The 18628-nt window shown below is 39.7% G+C and overlaps 2 protein-coding genes and 1 long non-coding RNA gene across 3 annotated transcripts; 1 reads left to right on the top strand and 2 right to left on the bottom strand.

Moving 5' to 3' along the window:
• Positions 1-1724: 1724 nt before the first annotated feature.
• Positions 1725-4326, top strand: LOC135472874 (uncharacterized). Its single transcript, XR_010444562.1, has 3 exons — positions 1725-1803; positions 3176-3317; positions 4236-4326. It is a non-coding gene; the product is annotated as an uncharacterized LOC135472874 (long non-coding RNA).
• A 1823-nt stretch (positions 4327-6149) lies between these two features.
• LOC135473996 (NTF2-related export protein 1-like) lies at positions 6150-12327 on the bottom strand. Its single transcript, XM_064753972.1, has 4 exons — positions 12257-12327; positions 8963-9055; positions 7976-8120; positions 6150-6487 (listed from the first exon to the last, which is right to left on the bottom strand). The coding sequence occupies exons 1-4, from the start codon at positions 12272-12274 to the stop codon at positions 6330-6332; spliced, it is 414 nt and encodes a 137-aa protein (XP_064610042.1). The 5' UTR covers positions 12275-12327; the 3' UTR covers positions 6150-6329.
• Positions 12328-12886: 559 nt separating this feature from the next.
• Positions 12887-18491, bottom strand: LOC135472444 (putative ankyrin repeat protein RF_0381). The gene is made up of 2 exons (XM_064751951.1): positions 18097-18491; positions 12887-17326 (listed from the first exon to the last, which is right to left on the bottom strand). The coding sequence occupies exon 2, from the start codon at positions 17286-17288 to the stop codon at positions 15735-15737; it is 1554 nt and encodes a 517-aa protein (XP_064608021.1). The 5' UTR covers positions 17289-17326; positions 18097-18491; the 3' UTR covers positions 12887-15734.
• Positions 18492-18628: the final 137 nt, after the last annotated feature.

The raw sequence follows: 18628 nt of genomic DNA, 5'->3' as shown, positions 1-18628 counted from the left end.
TGCAGCTTTGGCGGACTGTAACTGTGGGGAAAATCCCTGTGAGTTGACGGACGATGGGTACAAGTGCCAATGCAAGCCTGGGTATTCGCAGGAAGGCCTAAGGGAGTGCAAAGGTGAAATACAATTTCATATGTGTTAAACATTGGACTTGTGTTATATGGATGGAAAGAATAAAAATAAAGTAAGCACCAACAGAATGACGATTTAAAACTGTGCCTGAAAATACCTTTACTTTTTTTTTACAGAATTAGATGAAGTCAGACATTTTGAATATACGGTGGGCTTTATGTACAATATTAATAAAGCATGCCGCCATTGACGTCATGCCGACTTTTACTTATTGTTAGGTTCGATCTTTCGAGCACAGGCACACATGAGTTAAGTTCACATGAATAGTTTTCAAAACTTTACAAAAAGTTGTGTGACGTCATTGGCACTGGTGACACACATTATCAAGTTGGTGCAAAAAGCAAAACATAAAACAAAAAAAAAATTGGTAAAAGTATTTTCAGTACAGTTTTTAGTCGTCTTTCTCCTGATGGTCACTTCATTTTCACGTGATCTTCTTTTAATACATATATACAGTGTTTGTATGTTTTTGAAACGTGGGTTTACGCCATACCCAACAAAATTTAAGGGCATGGATGTATGTAGGTGTGTTATAATAAAACACTTTGGTCGATCTTGCACACAAACACTGTAGCGTTACAGCATGTTTTCACTGAGGTTTGGACATTTTTGTGTAGCCTGTCATTAGCTCTTAATGGAAAATGAATGAATAAATGAATGAATGGGGGCGTGGTCGTAGTTAACAATTTTTCAATCATATGACGACGAGGAGTCATTAGGTGTGTGTACATAGATTGTCTCTCCTTGGGGCAGGGTGAATCCATGCCGCCAAACTGCTGCCGCCATTAAATTATCATGCCGAAGACACCACACATGACACCCCACCCAGTCACATTATACTGATCCCGGACCAACCAGTCCTGTCTCTTTGTTCTGACCTCTAAGTGCTAAGCGCCAAGTGAGGCAGCAACAAGTACCATTTTTAAAGTCTTTGGTATGACCCGATCCTGGTCTCCCGATTTCGAGGCGGACGGTCTAACCATTAGGCCACCGAAGTGGTACTAATGGTAAAGAAATGCCGAGGGTAACTCACTAGGTACCGACAAAAAAAACCCGATTTTAAGCCGCAGACAGATCAACCGGAGCGAGTGTAAACTTATTGGTCAAGGTCTATAGTCAGCTTCCAGAAGAACCCACATTAAAGAGCACTCGACAAGCGGGGTTCCAACGAGAGCATTAACCAAGGGATTAACACCTTAGCGGACAGTGGCTTACGCAGTCAGCTATGTACTTTTCCCATAACCTGACTCCCACTGCAGAGGCCAGTAGTTTAAAGTCCCTGACTCGCACGTTTGAGACACATGTTCTGTGTCCTGGTGTCGTGTTGTTACATTTCTACAACCTTGATAGGTACTGCCTTACTTGGCGCTTGGTCTCAGTTTACTTAGTTAGGTGTCATGTCCGGTGTCTTCGGCAGCATTGTCGACATCACAATTAGCCTGCCACAATGAGATGACTGCCTTGATATTTAAACCCCGGTGACGGAAGAAAAAAAAAAGAAAGGAAAAAGGTCATTCATGTTTACTCGTTATGTAAAATTATAGTTTTGTCACTGGTTTTCAGATATTGACGAGTGCCAGAAGACAGTGTGTACCGGAGAAAGTTACTGTTTCAATTTACCAGGCTCTTACCTGTGTGTATGTGAGGTGGGATTTGGTGGGCCAGATTGCGCAGGTAGGTGCTTGTCCTTGACCCATCTGGCCTTCATCACGGTGGTTTACTTTGTGGTTTTAGGTAGTGGTGAACGTTGGACCAGCAGTCAGTGTAGAATTTCTCACATATACACCTGTGACAGCTTTCAATATTGTAAAGATCTTGTAGTCTTCCTCATTACGTTGAACGGGGAGTCTCCCAGTCTACTTCATTATTTCCTGCTACAAAACTGCAAACCTGTAGACTCTAGCAGAAAGTAGAATGGGCTATAGATCAAAGTGGCCTTGGACTTTTGACGAAACTCCTCCAGCCTGAATCACGGCACAAAAGTAAGCGAGGAACTCGTCTTTTTCAAGTATCCTTCGTCTTCCTTTTCGCCTTTCTGTTTATTTGTATTTCTTCTTTTTTTCCCGTTGTTTTATTGCTGGTATAGCTGCTATGAACTATGTTAGCTTGTTCTTATAAACTGATTGTTGCCTGACGATGACATAAATGTACATCGAAATATAGATCTACCACAGTGAAAGCTTGACTTTTCTTCGGAGTTACCTGCACTCTAATGCAGTGTAATGTATTACCTGAAACTAATCAATAGGCCCAACAGATTACATGTATTGACTTTCCAGGCCTTGGCGAGTGTCGGTCTCTGAACGCCTGTTCACCTGGCTACACCTGTGTGAATGCACGAAAATTACATGTGTTAACTTTTCAGATGCTGAGGAGTATTGGTTTCCGAACACCTGTCCACACCTGTGTGAATGCACGAAGTTAACACTGTTACACGTATTAACTTTTCAGATGTTGATTTCTGAACACCTGTTCACACGAGTGTGAATGAACGAAGTCAACACAGTTACATGTATTAACTCTTCAGATGTTGACGAGCGTCGGTTTTCCGACACCTGTTCACACCTATGTGAAAGAAGTGTCGGTTTCCGGAAACCTGCTCCCCAGGCCACACGTGTTTGAAGGCATGAATACATGGAACACTGGTACATGTATTAACTTTTCAAACGTTGACGAGTGCCGGTTTCCAGAGATCTGTCCACCGGCCCACACCTGTGTGAATTCACGAAGATTAAACTATTAAATGAATTAACTCTTCAGATGTTGATTTTCGAACACCTTGACGAGTATCGGTTTCCTGTCACCTGTTCACATCTGTATAAATGCACGATGCATTGTTACAATTACTAGCTTTCCAGATGTTGACGAGTGTCGGTTTCCTGACACCTGTTTACCTGCCCACACCTGTATAAATGCATGACGATAATACTGTTACATTTATAAACTTTTCAGATTTTGACCAGCTTCGGTTTCCGGACACCTTGTCATCTGGCCACGCCTGTGTAAATGCAAGAAGTTAACACTGTTACATGTATTCACTTTTCAGACATTGACGAGTGTCGGTTTCCGGACACCTGCCCAGATGGCCACACCTGTGTGAACACACCAGGCAGCTATAAGTGTATCTGTGATTCTCACACTGGTGGCAATTGCACAGGTATAATTTTTCCTTAAAGGAGCAGTGGAAGGTAATTTACATATACATTCAGTCAAGTGCCTAAAATGCTCACAAAGGTATTAAAAAGGTGACTCCGAACGTTGACATAGATTTCCATCAAGCAGTTGTTTCTGTTAAGACTGATGCAGTGGGGCCTCCGTGGCTCAGGTGGTTAGCGCGCTAGCGCAGCGTAATGACCCAGGAGCCTCTCACCAATACGGTCGCTGTGAGTTCAAGTCCAGCTCAGGCTGGCTTTCTCCCCGGTCGTACGTGGGAAGGTCTCTTCAGCAACCTGCGGATGGTCGTGGGTTTCCCCCGGGTTCTGCCCGGTTTCCTGCCACCATAATACCAGCCGCCGTCGTATAAGCGAAATATTCTTGAGTACAGCGTAAAACACCAATCAAATAAATAAATAAGACTGATGAAAGATACAAGACTGAGTCAGTTAAGCTAAAATTACCTGTGGGCCTTGTCTCGATTGATACCTGGTTTGTCAGGTACCTGGTGAAGAAGACTGGCTTACTGCAAGCACTCTGGTTTTCTTCATCTCTAAACCTAACTGCTGGTATGTAAGGGGAAAACCTATGAGTAGAGCACTATTAAACACTAATCAGATAAACACGATCAAAGCATAAGCATATTTTGAAAATCGCGCATATTAACAGTAGAAATTATCCACTATAAAATCCTATTTGATGCATTAACTTTGGAAAATAATACTACAGAAACTAAATATAAAAAGAAAATATAAACTGAATGTGTTATGTAGAAGGGCATCAGGCGCTTTCTGGACACGTTTTCGATTCTTATTTTCTGATGAATGACTTAACCAGTGTGTGTTAGTAGCATCAACTTTTATTATCAACTCTTTTCTCAGATCTGTCTATTGTCCATTATATTTTCCTCCTATAAGATGGTTAAATATGTTGCTTTACGGATTTCATTTCAGTGGTTCTGTGAGTTTGAGTTCGAAGGTCACCTCCATTCATCAATCTCACAATGACCTGTGTGAACCAATGTGTTCCCATGTTCCCTCAAGAAAAGCACAAGACACAGAGATTTACTAATTTTCAAATTTGATGTTAAAAGAAAATTTATACCTGTTGGAAAATAAAAAAAATTCACAATACTGCAAAACTGTTAATCTGCTTGATATCAGCCAGACTGTAAAGGTTTCACTGTGGACCCTTATTCAGCTGGATTTAAATGTTTATTAACATTCATGGCATCTCCAGTAAAAAGTTCAATCAACAGAGACAAAGTCTACCTTAGAAGGTTTTATATGAAAGTCCAACCCTTTGGATGGTCGTGGGTTTCCCCTTGGCGGGCTCTGTCCGGTTTCCTCCAACCATAATGCTGGCCGTTGACGTATAAGTGAAATATTCTTGAGTGCAGCATTTAACATCAATAAAAAATATAGCTGCTAGAGCAGCGATATCGGAGTTCAAGCGGGTATTTCCCGCCTATGCGACGTCACTTCCATTACTTGAATGATGTCTTAATGCACTAATACATAACCAACTTCATTCGAAAGCGTAAATTCTTCATGGCCATCAACATCTTGCATGTACACTATATAGCATGCACATGTGAATGTGCCAAACGTAGTAAATCTGCCTTTTTGACAATCTATGAAGGCGTACATGTCCTGTGGTTTTTAACAAGTCTCAACGATTTTCAACATTCGTATATAGACCTTTTTCACAGCGATTTTCCGTTTTACAGCTGTAATAGTTTTCTGTCACATGACCTGCAAATAATGGGGAAATTGCGGATATTCACAATTTGATCGCATTCTGCGACAAAAATTTACATGGCAGGAAGAAAATAAGAACGGTTTCGTCATCAGGACGTCAAACTGCGTCAAGGAACATGTTCAGAATCTTCAAATTCAAATTTTCTTCTTCACATGACATCACTTCCGCTGTACCTAATTTGCATACACATTGCATTCTTTTTCTTTCCAAATAACCCCCAGAAAACGCTTGTTATGTTTATTAAACTTCAAGTTGACCGCACATGCAGTTCTGAAGATAGTGACTCTCAAATGTTTTCACTTCAACCTAAAATGGCCGCCAAATCACGAAGGTCTATCATAAGCCTCACTTTCTGGCATTTCTGTGGAGCACTTTTGGCTGTAGAAGATCTTCGGTTTTGAAAAGTGTAAAAATGACAATTTTTTTTGACATGTCCTACATCCGGTTTGCGGACATCATTAAAGGATATGTAAATTTTTTCTCCTTTCCTAGGGGTGATGTTAGACCTTAAGATTACATCTCCTGCTTCACTGGTTAAGAAGATAAGCCCACTTCCAATTCTGTGGATGTTACTTCCGGTTTTGCAAAAATTGCATTTTTGGCATCAGCGTCCAAAGCTGCATCAGACAGGACTATCTGCTGGACATCATCTGAAGAAGTTTAGAAATTCTTAGCATAAAACACATTTTTTGGTCACATGACATTTCATCCAGTAGTGAGCTTGTACAATTTCCAACGGAAAAAGTACGCAATCTCATCCTGAATGTGCCTATGTTTTGAGCAACTGCAGTTAAAATTTCTGCTCTCGCATTAGCCATTCTGAAGGAGAAGACTTTTTTTTAGGTTTGGCACAAAATCAAATATGGCGCCAAGTCACGCTACAAAATGTTTCCAAAAGATAAAAAAAATCATAACTCCAGATCCTTTCCTAAATTATACTGAAGTTTCATTGTCATTTTGCCATAAAATGTACAACAAAGAAATAATCCGAATGGATATAGTAGGTATTCAAACCTAAATGAACCCCTGATAAATAAGGTCCTAACAGATGGTGCGTTTAAAGTACGCTGATACACTGTCTAAATGCTTTCAACACACAACAGATATCATCTTTCTCTTGTTTATTTATGAATTTTACACAATTTACACTTAACACTGATGCAGATGAATTATGAAAGGACTGTACATATGACTTATGACTATACAAAAAGCGAAATGTAAGATGTCATGAAAAGTTAGATATCATGAAATGTCAGATATCATGAAATGTCAGATGTCATGAAATGTTATTCCTGAAAGCGTATGGAGTCGGATACAATCTTCCATACATTATTGACAGAAGTTAAAGTGAAGTTCTGCATGAAAGTCGTGGCTTTGTTATGTTGGTACTTGGACGATCCTGAAACCGTGACGATGATTGTGAGCTTTCCAGGCGTCAACTGATCTGAAAATAACAAAATCATTTCATGTTATCGATGTCCTGCATTTCTAAACTTTAAACCTTGCTCTGCCGTATACATGTGCCAATACAGTTTAAATGTAGATGTGCACCAGGCAACTGATGGCACCTCAGTAAAACGAAATAGCAGAATGAATAACCTTTTCAACCAATAAAGTACTTTCTTTCAGTGAAATTTAAGCAAACAACTATTAAAATGACACTAAAAATCCTATGTTTTGTGCCAATAAACATCATAAAGATACAAAGCGCAAATTAGTTCTCTACATCCCATAGTTCTCTCAGAATATTTCAAAATATTTGTTGCAGAGGCGGTTGAAAAGGATGAAGAATTAGGGTATGTTAACATTTCAATTTGTAGAGGAGCTGGACATGGCTCAGTGATAAGCAGCATGATCCTCAGACCGGGCACATGAAGTCAGCTTCAGGACAATTAAACCCCGATGTTTCCTGGCCCACAAAATCTCAATGGTTATGCTAAGGCCAACTGGCTGCATGCAGCGAAAACAATGCCTTAGAACTGTGACGACAATGGAAACCAATGACAATTTTTATAGGCATCTTTCATGTACATATTTAATGAACAGCAGGTTTGCAGTTTTAATGTGTGTATTAAATGTGATGACAATACAGCATCTTGAGTAATTCTAAACCAGTTATGTCTAATATACTGCTATTCACATCCATTCATATATATATTTTTTTCTACCTAATTCTGTTTAAGCTATGGTTTTAAAGGGTTCGGAATTTGCCACTACATGTATTTAAGCACATACATGACATTTTGAAATGACAAAAGGCCAAATTTCACTTGTTGCACGTGACCATTTGCCAATTATCACACTGCTATCGCTACTCTGCTTTTACTCGCTATACTGCAAGTCTTTTTTTAATATGGGTGGATCTAACGGGCTGAGCAATGAGGCAACCACCATGCCCTGCCAAGTAATAGGGGAGTTTCGAGTTAGAAACTCTTTTATCATTGATGGTAAAAACAGTCATCCTGTATTAAGTTTCTTGTGAAAAATGTTGGGTAACTAATGCAGACATCAATTTATCGATCACTTGTCTTACCATGTTCCAGGGGCACAAATGAGACCTCTTTCCTTTTCAGACTTCTCAATCCACAAAAGTTCAGCTCCTCAATTTCTGCACTGTGTGGTCTATTCTAAATAACTATTTGCGAAACTTTATTCAGGTGCCCATGTTATGGTAAATGTCATCCTGCAATAGCTGCTCAACATTTTTGACAGGTCACATGGTGCAGGACGATTTTTTTACCTTTAGCAATAAAAGAGTTCCAACTCAAACTCCCCTTTGGTATTTGACATTGTTCTTGACATACGATAAAGCCGTCGCTCTCCAGGCATCACCGCACTTAAAAAATCTGGCAAGCTAGAAAAAACTTTAAATCACAAATAAATAGGGGCTTGAGACTCTCAGTGATGTGAAACTGAGCAGTGAATAACTCACCTATTAATGGCTGACAGTCTAATGTTTCTGGGACATGCTCTGATGATGGAAGGTTCTCAAAGAATTTGACGATCTCGGTGCTTCCTGTGATACTGTTACCATTCCACACTAGGACAGCTGTGTCCATATACAGTTTACTTACCAGCTGTGAAATACAAGAAAAGTAATCTTTAATTCACAAAACACTCCTGATTTGTTTGATATGTACTGTATTTTAGGATTGCACACCAGCTGCTTTTTGTATCTCTCAGCATATTTTGGCATTTCTAAACTCTGCCACATTTAAAATTCTACCTCAGGCCACACTTATTTAAATTGTTGTCTTTTACGGGCAAAATAAATCTTTTTTTCAATGTTGCATGAAGGTGTCAACATGAAATAAATCTGGAAAATCATCTCATTTGTGAGATATTTGGACTATCTCAGAAAGTCTCCCTATTGAAGACTTATTTAGATGATTGGAAAGCTTTTACAAACAGGAAATTCATAAAAACCTCAAGATTGGACAAAATAAAAGGTAGGTTTTTAGTTTTATTTGAATTTCATTTTTCGATTTTTAGTGTCGGCTTGCCCATAATAAAACTGAATGAGTGAAAGAGTGCTTGGGGTTTAAGTAGTGCTTAAACAATTTTTCAGTCATATGATGACGAAGGAGTCCTTCGTGAGCATGTAATGTGCCTCCTTGTTGCAGAATGGATTTCCACTGCTCATTTATGTAGTGTTGCTTCACTTAGACGACTTACCGAAGACAAGTACGCTGCCCCACCCAAACCATTATACTGATACGGGTCAACCAGTTGTTGCAGTATCCCCTTAATGCTGAATGCCAAGCAAAGAAGCTTTCCTCTTTTTTAAGATCTTAGGTGTGACCTGATCCAGGATTGACCCTGGATCTACTGCCCCCCGAAGCAGATGCCCCCTCCCTACCATATATATATATATATATATATATATATATATATATGGTACTATAACCTAACAACTTACGTGTCTTTTCTTGTCAAATGTCTCATAGTACAGCTTAGAAAATTCTTCTGCAGCTAGACAGGCCTGGTCAACCTTCAATTTGAAGTCAGCATCCTGTGAACACATCATCAGAGAATGCCTCAGAAAACTGATTATAAATCCTTAATGCTCATGTTCAAAAACACTGTCTAACCTTTGAAGAGGGAGCGAAAATCAGCACCTTGTACATGTAGCTAATGTCAGTGCTTGTTCATATTTTGCCCTGTTTAATATTTAAATAGATAAAAATAAAGTTCTTTGGAGTGACCAACCCTTTTCAAACGCTTTGTGTTCAGATCAAAAGAGGATGTAAAATACTGCTCTGTTAAGAATAAAAAATTAGGCTAGGACACAGTCTGCTATTTTATTTATTTATTTATTTATCTATCTGATCGTTGCTTAATGCCATACTCAAGAATTATTTACATTTATGATGGTCAGTTTTACAGGTGGAGGAAAAACTGGACTGCCTAAGCATAGACAACCAACCTTAGGTAATTTTAAAACTCATGAACTATCCCACTTATTACAAACAGATAAAACGAATATTAACCGGCACAAACTGTCATATAAATGTTGTCACAGTTTGCTACTTCAAACTTCTTACACTGAATCATTTAAACACTGATAGTGCACAGTATCTGGAGAAAAGTAAAGAATCTGCTGATTGTCTGCTAAATCCTGCCAACATGTGAATGTTGGTGAACAACCCACCTGCTGGATGTCTGCTAAATCCATGTGTGAACAACCCACCTGCTGGTTGTCTGCTAAATCCTGCCAACATGTGAATGCTGGTGAACAACCCACCTGCTGGTTGTCTGCTAAATCCTGCCAACATGTGAATGTTGGTGAACAACCCACCTGCTGGATGTCTGCTAAATCCTGCCAACATGTGAATGTTGGTGAACAACCCACCTGCTAGATGTCTGCTAAATCCTGCCAACATGTGAATGTTGGTGAACAACCCACCTGCTGGATGTCTGCTAAATCCATGTGTGAACAACCCACCTGCTGGTTGTCTGCTAAATCCTGCCAACATGTGAATGCTGGTGAACAACCCACCTGCTGGTTGTCTGCTAAATCCATGTGTGAACTACCCACCTGCTAAATGTCTGCTAAATCCTGCGAACATGTGTTTGTTGGTGAACAACCCACCCGCTGGTTGTTTGCAAATCCATGTGTGAACAACCCACCTGCTGGTTGTCTGCTAAATCCTGCCAACATGTGAATGGTGGTGAACAACCCACATGTTGGTTGTCTGCTAAATCCTGCCAACATGTGAATGTTGGTGAACAACCCACCTGCTGGTTGTCTGCTAAATCCATGTGTGAACAACCCACCTGCTGGTTGTCTGCTAAATCCTGCGAACATGTGAATGCTGGTGAACAACCCACCTGCTGGTTGTCTGCTAAATCTATGTGTGAACTACCCACCTGCTAGATGTCTGCTAAATCCTGCGAACATGTGTTTGTTGGTGAACAACCCACCCGCTGGTTGTTTGCAAATCCATGTGTGAACAACCCACCTGCTGGTTGTCTGCTAAATCCTGCCAACATGTGAATGGTGGTGAAAAAACCCACCTGCTGGTTGTCTGCTAAATCCATGTGTTAACAACCCACCTGCTGGTTGTCTGCTAAATCCTGCCAACATGAGTTTGTTGGTGAACAACCCAGATCGTTGTCTGCTAAATCCATGTGTGGACAATCCAGCTGCTGGTTGTCTGCTAAATCCATGTGTGAACAACCCACCTGCTGGTTGTCTGCTAAATCCATGTGTGAACAACCCACCTGCTGGATGTTTGATAAATGCTGCCAACATGTGTTTGTTGGGGATCAACCCACTTTTAAGATTCATTGTGAAAAGCAAAATTTTCCAATAAATTAACATCACATTACAGCACATGATTTTCAAATACATGTACAGGTACAACTGGTAGTATCACTGAACCTCAGCATTTTTCTATTTGGACTATTTAGCTGGAGGGCAACAGTTATTAGCCCGAGGATCAGTCAGTTATTTTCAGTGTATCTGCTTTCTCATATACATTTTGTCTTTCCATCAAAAACATGATGTAAATGAAAATCTTGCAGGACAAAATGGTATGTTTTAGTAGTTCACTGATATCGATGATTGGCCACTCAAATTTCTTGCTATGACTTTGAAATGACTGTAAAACAAGGTGGCAATGTGCAGCAAAATTACCTGTGAGAAACCTGTTTTTCGAAATTTTATGTGTTCTCTATGGAGCTTGTCTCCTTATTGTGTTCAAATCTTTCAGGTCCTATTTCTCTGTTAAGGATTACATTGAAACAATGAACTGATACTCAGGATAAGCACCTATTATCAAGCATAGTTCTCATCTTTCTTGGTCATTTACCTTTCCACGTTTTCTTTGACCTCGTCATCTGCTAGTTACACGTGTTCAACTCAAAGGGCCACTTCAATCCGCACAGAGCTTGGGGAATGGACTGACTGGATTTTTTAATCCAATGATTGAGCGCTGAGGCAGGTAAATATCAGAAATTGTTGAAAATAGACCTCAGTGTCTAATTTAATTATTTATTTATTTGTTTGATTGGAGTTTTACGCACTACTCAAGAATATTTCACTTATGCGCCCACGAAGGGCCGGAAAGGACGCCAGCCTGAGCTGGACCTGAACTCACAGCCACCGCATTGGTGAGAGGCTCCTGGGTCATTACGCTGCGCTAGCACGCTATCCAACTGAGCCACAGAGGCCCCCTCAAAATTAACTAAACTACAGTCTAGACCACGGAGCTCAAATGACAAACTACACCGGATGACAAATGAAAAAACAATGGAAACAAAACAAACGACAGTGATATCACCTGATTTCCACGATACTAAGCCAAGATCGCGAACCCCAATTGCTACACCTTGGATGAGGAATCGGTGACGGCGAAATCATTAAAAATAACACTGACATCACTGGCCATTTCCCTTTCTACACCACTGATTCGGAATTGTTCAGTTGGTAGGAACGATGGTTGAAGATGCGATTGTGTGTGGGGTGGGGGGAGGCGAGGTGGGATGGCTGCCTGGTAAGGGCATTTCTCTCCTCATGGTTAACCCGTTATAACCAGTCACCTAACTGTAAAGGGACATTAACAACAACAACAACATATTTGATCTCATAGTCTTGCTGTAGGGTTACCCAGTGCTTCCCTGCTGGACAGTTCGATTTAGCAAATGAAACACACAAGCAGTGTTTACATACAGGAACGCTGGAAGAAGTCATATTTTCCTGAAATATTACCTCAGATGACACAGCCATTGGTTTTTTTTTCCTCTTTTTCTTCACGCTCCTTTCCTACTCGCCACAACAAAATCCACAACAGGTTGAACCTAATACAAGTTCCGGTAACGGACTATTTGCTAATGACTCTTCTTCAGGTTTTGCTATTTCACGACAAAATACCTACATATACATTTATCCCCCCCCCCCCCACCCCATTACGGCTTTATATCTGTTGTGGAAACTATTAGGGTATGTAAATTCAAATAGTAGACTTTAAATAGTCTAATCGTGTAAATGTATACATACACACTAACAATAAGTATATGGAACAGTCTTAATAATTTACCGGTGATATTTATTTGATTTTTTTTATTTAATTGGATTTTTACTCTGTATTCAAGAATATTTCACTTATACGATGGCGACTAGCATTGTTGTGGGATGAAGCTGGGCAGGGCCCGGGTAAAACCCACAACCATCAGCAGGTTGCTGTCAGACATCCCAGCACACTGCTCCTATGGGCTTGAACTGACAGCGACTGCATTGGTGAGAGGCTCCTAATTCTGGTTGTACGATATCTAGTAATCAAAAATATTAAAAGTTATCAAAAATAAAACCACATGAACACTTCACAGATGTAGTCTTGTTTATTCATTTGCTTGTATATATTAATAATAAAGCTCTATGATAATTAACAATGTAAAATTTCAGATCACAAAACCCATTATAATAAAATCAATACCTTGACTACACGCTGAATGCCCATACCTGGAAATCTGATGACTATACATATAGATATTCCTTTCTGCCAACTACTTTTTACTTTGATTTCCAATGCATTTCTTGTTTACTGAAACTAATATTTCAGACCAATTCCAGTTAGTGTTAGACAAAAATTGTTGACCCTTCATAAACCTTCACAGGCCTACACAGATGAAGCTCTCACATTAGAAAAATCAATGATGATGATACAAAGAAGTTTCAGTTTAGATATTACTATTACCTTCCACACTGAGAAATCTCAACATGTATTAATGTCTGCCTACACATGTATTTTATAAAATTCATCTTACAGTAGGCAGAATACTGTTATAAGTTTTGATAATTGATTTGATCAGAAGCAGTACACATCCTGAACAAAAGTTCATCTTACAGTAGGCAAAATACTGTTATAAGTTTTGATAATTGATTTGATCAGAAGCAGTACACATCCTGAACAAAAGTTCATCTTACAGTAGGCAAAATACTGTTATAAGTTTTGATAATTAATTTGATCAGAAGCAGTACACATCCTGAACAAAAGTGAGAGGGGGGACTCCATTGTGAGTCAAAGTTAACATTCATAATCCCAGATAAAGGCATGTAAGAAGTTACACATTCTGTAATCCCTATGCCCCATACAAAATTTATCAACAGAAAAAAAAAGAAAAAAAAAAAAAAAGAAATAATAGTGAATAATATGAAATATACATGTACTTCACCCCTAATACCTCACTTAAATTTTGTGTTAATTTCAAGTTAATCATATTATTTCCTGTGAAAGTTTAATTTAAAAGCAGTCTGTTTTTAATAAAGGTTTTAAAAACACCAAGTACTAAGCAGTATACAAGTGGCACAGCAGCAAATCTTCCATAAACATGAAACTTAAAATGTTACCTGCAGAGAAAAGATGAAATTGTCCCAGAGAGTATAACCTGTACAATGCAAGCTTCACAATTATACAAAACACAAACAATTAGGAACAATTAAATCACAACCAGTTCAGATCACATCAGCAGAAAGAACCAGATAACATAGCCATCCTATAACTCATAGCTCACATATATGCACAAGAAAAACACTCTCACTAAATACTCACACTCATACTTATACATCAATACATGTATATAATAAAAATAATATTTAAAGCGCAAATGCAATACAAATATACATCCTTTTTATATATGGTGAAATTTTCATAATATTTTCTTCTCCAGTCCATACAGATAAAGAATAAAAATATGCATGTTGGTCACGTTAAATAATTATTGTATTTTTAATTACAATCTAACAGAGTATAACAAAAAAATATAGATATAGATGTGGAAAGCTCTCCAAGATTGAGGTACAATTTATCAGTCAGGTTCGTCATGAGCAAGAGTTCATAGCCTGGAGGAGACATATAGTTTTATACACCTGATATTTATATTCTCACGTACCTGTACATGATATTAACCGAAAATTATCAAATTGGCATGATTTCCATGAACCTCTAACCTTGGTTGATTTCAGCTCCGAAAAAGATTGTGACACTGTGACATTCAGGGTAGATATTCCTAATAGATCATTTGTTATTTGACTAATATGTTAACATATTATATGGCATGGTCATTCAAGGTGCACTCCATGTATAGTCCTGCTCCAGAGATATAATTAAGGCCATTTCAAAGATCAGCTAAACAAATGTAAATTGTAAATCTAAACTGTAAATCTTCAACCTTTTCAACTACTAAACACTTTTGATGAAAATGTGCTAAAAATCATCTGTTTGAGTCATTCAGCTTAGAATGTAATAACCAAATAATATAACTTCAGTCAAAGATGAATATAATACACGACATTGGGTGGCAAACTTTGTTATCTCCCTTTATAAAATCAAATGTACATGCATATAAATCGTATGAATGTCTTTACCATTCTGTTTTACTAATTTAGAGGTTGTATATCGCATAATCACATCTGTTTAAGCTGCATCCTAAATCTGTGGATACATGAAAATGTGTTCTTAAATTTTGCCATTGTTTGTTAGAGAACTGCGTTGACTGCATACAGCATATGCAAAGTACAGTGAGTTTAAATTTTACCATAGAAAATAATCCAAGTACTGCACAAAATGAAACACGAATGAGGTTGCTCTGTTGATACCAGTCATGATCTGATACATGATATTTATTTATTTATTTGATTAGTGTTCTACGCCGTACTCAAGGATATTTCACTTATATTATGGCGGCCAGCATTATGGTGAAGGGAAGCCGGGCAGAGCCTGGGGGAAACCCAGGACCATTCACAGGTTGGTGGCAGACCTTCCCACATATAGCCAGAGAAACATAATATTAATAATAGTCATAAACAAAAAGGCCCTATCAGAAACGCTCCATTTAAAGGCATATAAATGTATGTGTATACATCCCATAATAAGGAAAGGCACCATAAATTGAAAAATTTAAGTCTTCTTCATCAGACACATTAGTAAAAACTGAAAACTTCATTTTAACAAAAAAAAAAAAGAACAGAATTAGGTAGGTAGGTACAAAAAGTTTCTATGACATCATTGCGGCCCAACAATATATATATATATCATAATAATCATTAAGAATTTTTCACTGATTATAGTTTTATGTGTGGAAGAAACTGCCCAGCTAGTATTTCAAATACATGTACTTGAATGCACTCAACTCCATTCAAGATCATTTTTAGTGAAATGTCTGATGAAGATTTTTTTGTTGCTTTTTTTTTAACATAACAAGTCAAGCATCAGTATATTTTGTCCTGCTTTAGCAGGAATGTATCTGTCAGAAACTAGACTGGCCACTTTATCCATTATGTTCCTGCCTAGAAGCCTGCGACAGGCCAAGGTTGCGATGTGCGAGAGGGATTTAGGGCTATAGAAGTAGTCCAGAATCCAGGGTATGATGGCTGGCTGACAAGTCAAGGCTATAGACAGATTATCCTGCTGCAACCAAACTTCCTTGGCTTTGCAGCCAGCTCGCATAAGGAGCTGGATGAGAGGAAGATGTCCTGTCTCCAGGACGAGTTGTAGCGGCGTTTGCGGACAGAGGATTCTCTGCGAGTTGCTCTCCTCTTCCAGATAGCAGTTATGGAGGAGCAGCAGTTTCACCATCGCAACACTCTGAACCTCCACCGCGCGATGTAGCGGGGTGGCACTGAGTGCAGATTCAGCGCTCACATCTGCACCGTTGGCCACCAGGAGTCTGGCCATCTTCTCAAACTGCTTCTGGATAGCAAGCGACAGAAGAGATTCCCTGGAGGGCAGGGTGAAGTGATTCACATTCCCGCCAAACTTAATCAGCATGGGCACTATTTGAATATTGTTCTCGTGTACGGCGATCCACAGCGGTGTCTTGCTGTAGTTGTCCTGGTAGTTGGGATCGGCACCAGCATCGAGCAAGTGCTGCACCGAGATGTCATCGCTCTTTGAGACTGCGAGGTGCAACGCAGTCCTACCGGCCACAGTGCACACATTGACGTCGGCACCAGAATCCAGCAGAAGCTTGATGCTCTCTGTGTGGATACGTGTACGGCAGAGGGCAGTTAGCAATGGGCTGAAACCTTTACTGCAGATGGCGTTCACATTTGCACCACCACTTTTCAGCAGTCGCAACAGATCTGCGTCGCCCTTCCCAGCAGCGATGTGTAGTGGTGTGATCCCAGAGGCTGGGCACAGATTCACATTGACGTGATTTTCTACCAGGTGCCTTATGGTTTTCATGTAGTTGAACCGGAATGCATGGTCGTAACGATAAGCGTTCTCAAATCGAAACACTGCCTTGACTAAAGGGGTCAGCCCTTGATTGTTTTGCGCGTCCTTCAATTCAGGGTCACACCTCAGTAAATACTCTGCACATTCGTGGAAACCATATTTACATGCTATATGTAGTGAGGTGTCTCCTGTTTTATTGCGTAGTCTGACAGACGCCCCTATATCCACTAATGTCTTTATCAGATTGACTTTCCCTTTCCGCGTGATCAAATGGATAGCGCCCTGACCTCGATGCCATGACTGAATGCAGGAGTCGCTAAAGATGTGGTTGATGTCCACCCTTCTTGATCTCACCATCAGCCCGATAGTGTCCATGTCTCCCTCCACCAGGGCATGGTAGAACTGCTGTATGTCTGACGTCTCCACAGAGCCGGATTTCCCCTGGGCTGAGTACTCCTCGTCACCCTCAGTGTATACATTCTCTTCTTCCCCCTGCATGTCGCTCACCTTGGAGGCCAGCATTCTCTGCTCAACCTCTACTTCACATGTTTGTGTCTCCATCATCATGATTGTCTAGGTCACAGCAGTCAGACATACACAGTCACCTAAAAACAATAAAAAAACATACAGATAAAAAATTACAACACAAAAGATATGTAAAGAATTTAAAGCTGCGAAACACAGAAGCATTCAAGCACATACACTCATAATATCAGTGGCCTATCTCGTCATTCTGTACTCCCTGATAAATACAGCTTTATTCTCTGTTAAAACACCTTCCTTACCCATTTATCAGAGAGCCAATCACTTGGCTGAAATGCCTGGAAGACAGAAAATCCACACACAAAATATTATTGGATGGTTTACAACATGTGGTCTGTAGAATGCTCTAACAACATGACTACGGCCAGCATAATGGTGGGAGGAAACCAAGCAAAGCCCGAGTAAACCTATGAACATTCGTGGTTGGCTGGCAGACTTTCTCAAGGACGACCAGAGACGAAGCCAGCATGAGCTGGACTCACAGCATTGATGAGAGGCCCTGGGTCATTGTGCCATGCTGGTGTGTTAACCCCTCGGCCACCGAGGCCCCAAGATAGGTTTGTATGTGTGCCAACTACCAGTGGAAAGTGAGTGTTCTTTTGCCCTGCTAACAGATTCATCAAGTGTTTTCTAGCTTTTAATGATATGTGGAGACTGCTTGCTATCCAAATCCATTTAATTTATGAGCACTGAGTAGGTCTACGGTAAATTAAGGTACCGTACCGGGTATCAGTTAGTGTATCATGGATGTAAAGTCAATATAATTTAGTAATTTACGTTGATACTGTGCATCTATAATGACTTGCTAAAGTACAGTAACACTCCTACATACATTACTAAATCGACAGAGTAATGTCATGCATTCACTGGGTCTCTAATGAAGCAGACTGTCAGGGTCAATCTCACTGAGCAACAAATTGGTTGGCAAAATGCCGCAGAGCAATCTGCCTTCTCCCTCCCCTACAACATACAAACAGAATAGTTTAAACGAGTGAGCTTCGTGTGTGGTTTAACAAAAACGCGAGACTTTAACGCGTGTAACGCCGAGAAACAAGTGCAAACCATGTACATTCCTTACTCACCCAGGCTCGATGCAGGTCGCCATTTTCTTTTAGGTCACATGATTTCACACTTGACTGCTGTCGGAAATGCACAAGACGTCACTTATCTCGTCTACACACAGGGTTTCCATCACCCTATCATGTATGTCATGGCTAAGTTGTCTCCCTTGAGTGTTTCCTCTGATTTCATAGTCGCAAAAAGCATCACTGAACGAGATTTTCATCATTTTGTCAACATTTATACAGTCAGTTTAACACTCACTGTTGATAGCTTCATAACTTTGCTATTTTGTGATAAATATC

The sequence above is a fragment of the Liolophura sinensis genome, chromosome 8 (genome assembly GCF_032854445.1).
Source record: "Liolophura sinensis isolate JHLJ2023 chromosome 8, CUHK_Ljap_v2, whole genome shotgun sequence".
NCBI lineage: Eukaryota > Metazoa > Mollusca > Polyplacophora > Chitonida > Chitonidae > Liolophura > Liolophura sinensis.
This window is presented reverse-complemented; position numbering and strand designations above follow the sequence as displayed.

What these genes read in the sequence shown, in the direction of transcription:
- LOC135473996 (XM_064753972.1), bottom strand. An exon ending in CATTTGACAAGAAAAGACAC is followed by an intron (nt 8,121 to 8,962) that starts GTAAGTTGTTAG and finishes TGTATTTCACAG; the next exon opens with CTGGTAAGTAAACTGTATAT. An exon ending in AGACTGTCAGCCATTAATAG is followed by an intron (nt 6,488 to 7,975) that starts GTGAGTTATTCA and finishes TGTTATTTTCAG; the next exon opens with ATCAGTTGACGCCTGGAAAG.
- LOC135472444 (XM_064751951.1), bottom strand. Translation starts at nt 17,288, where the DNA reads ATGATGATGGAGACACAAACATGTGAAGTAGAGGTTGAGCAGAGAATG.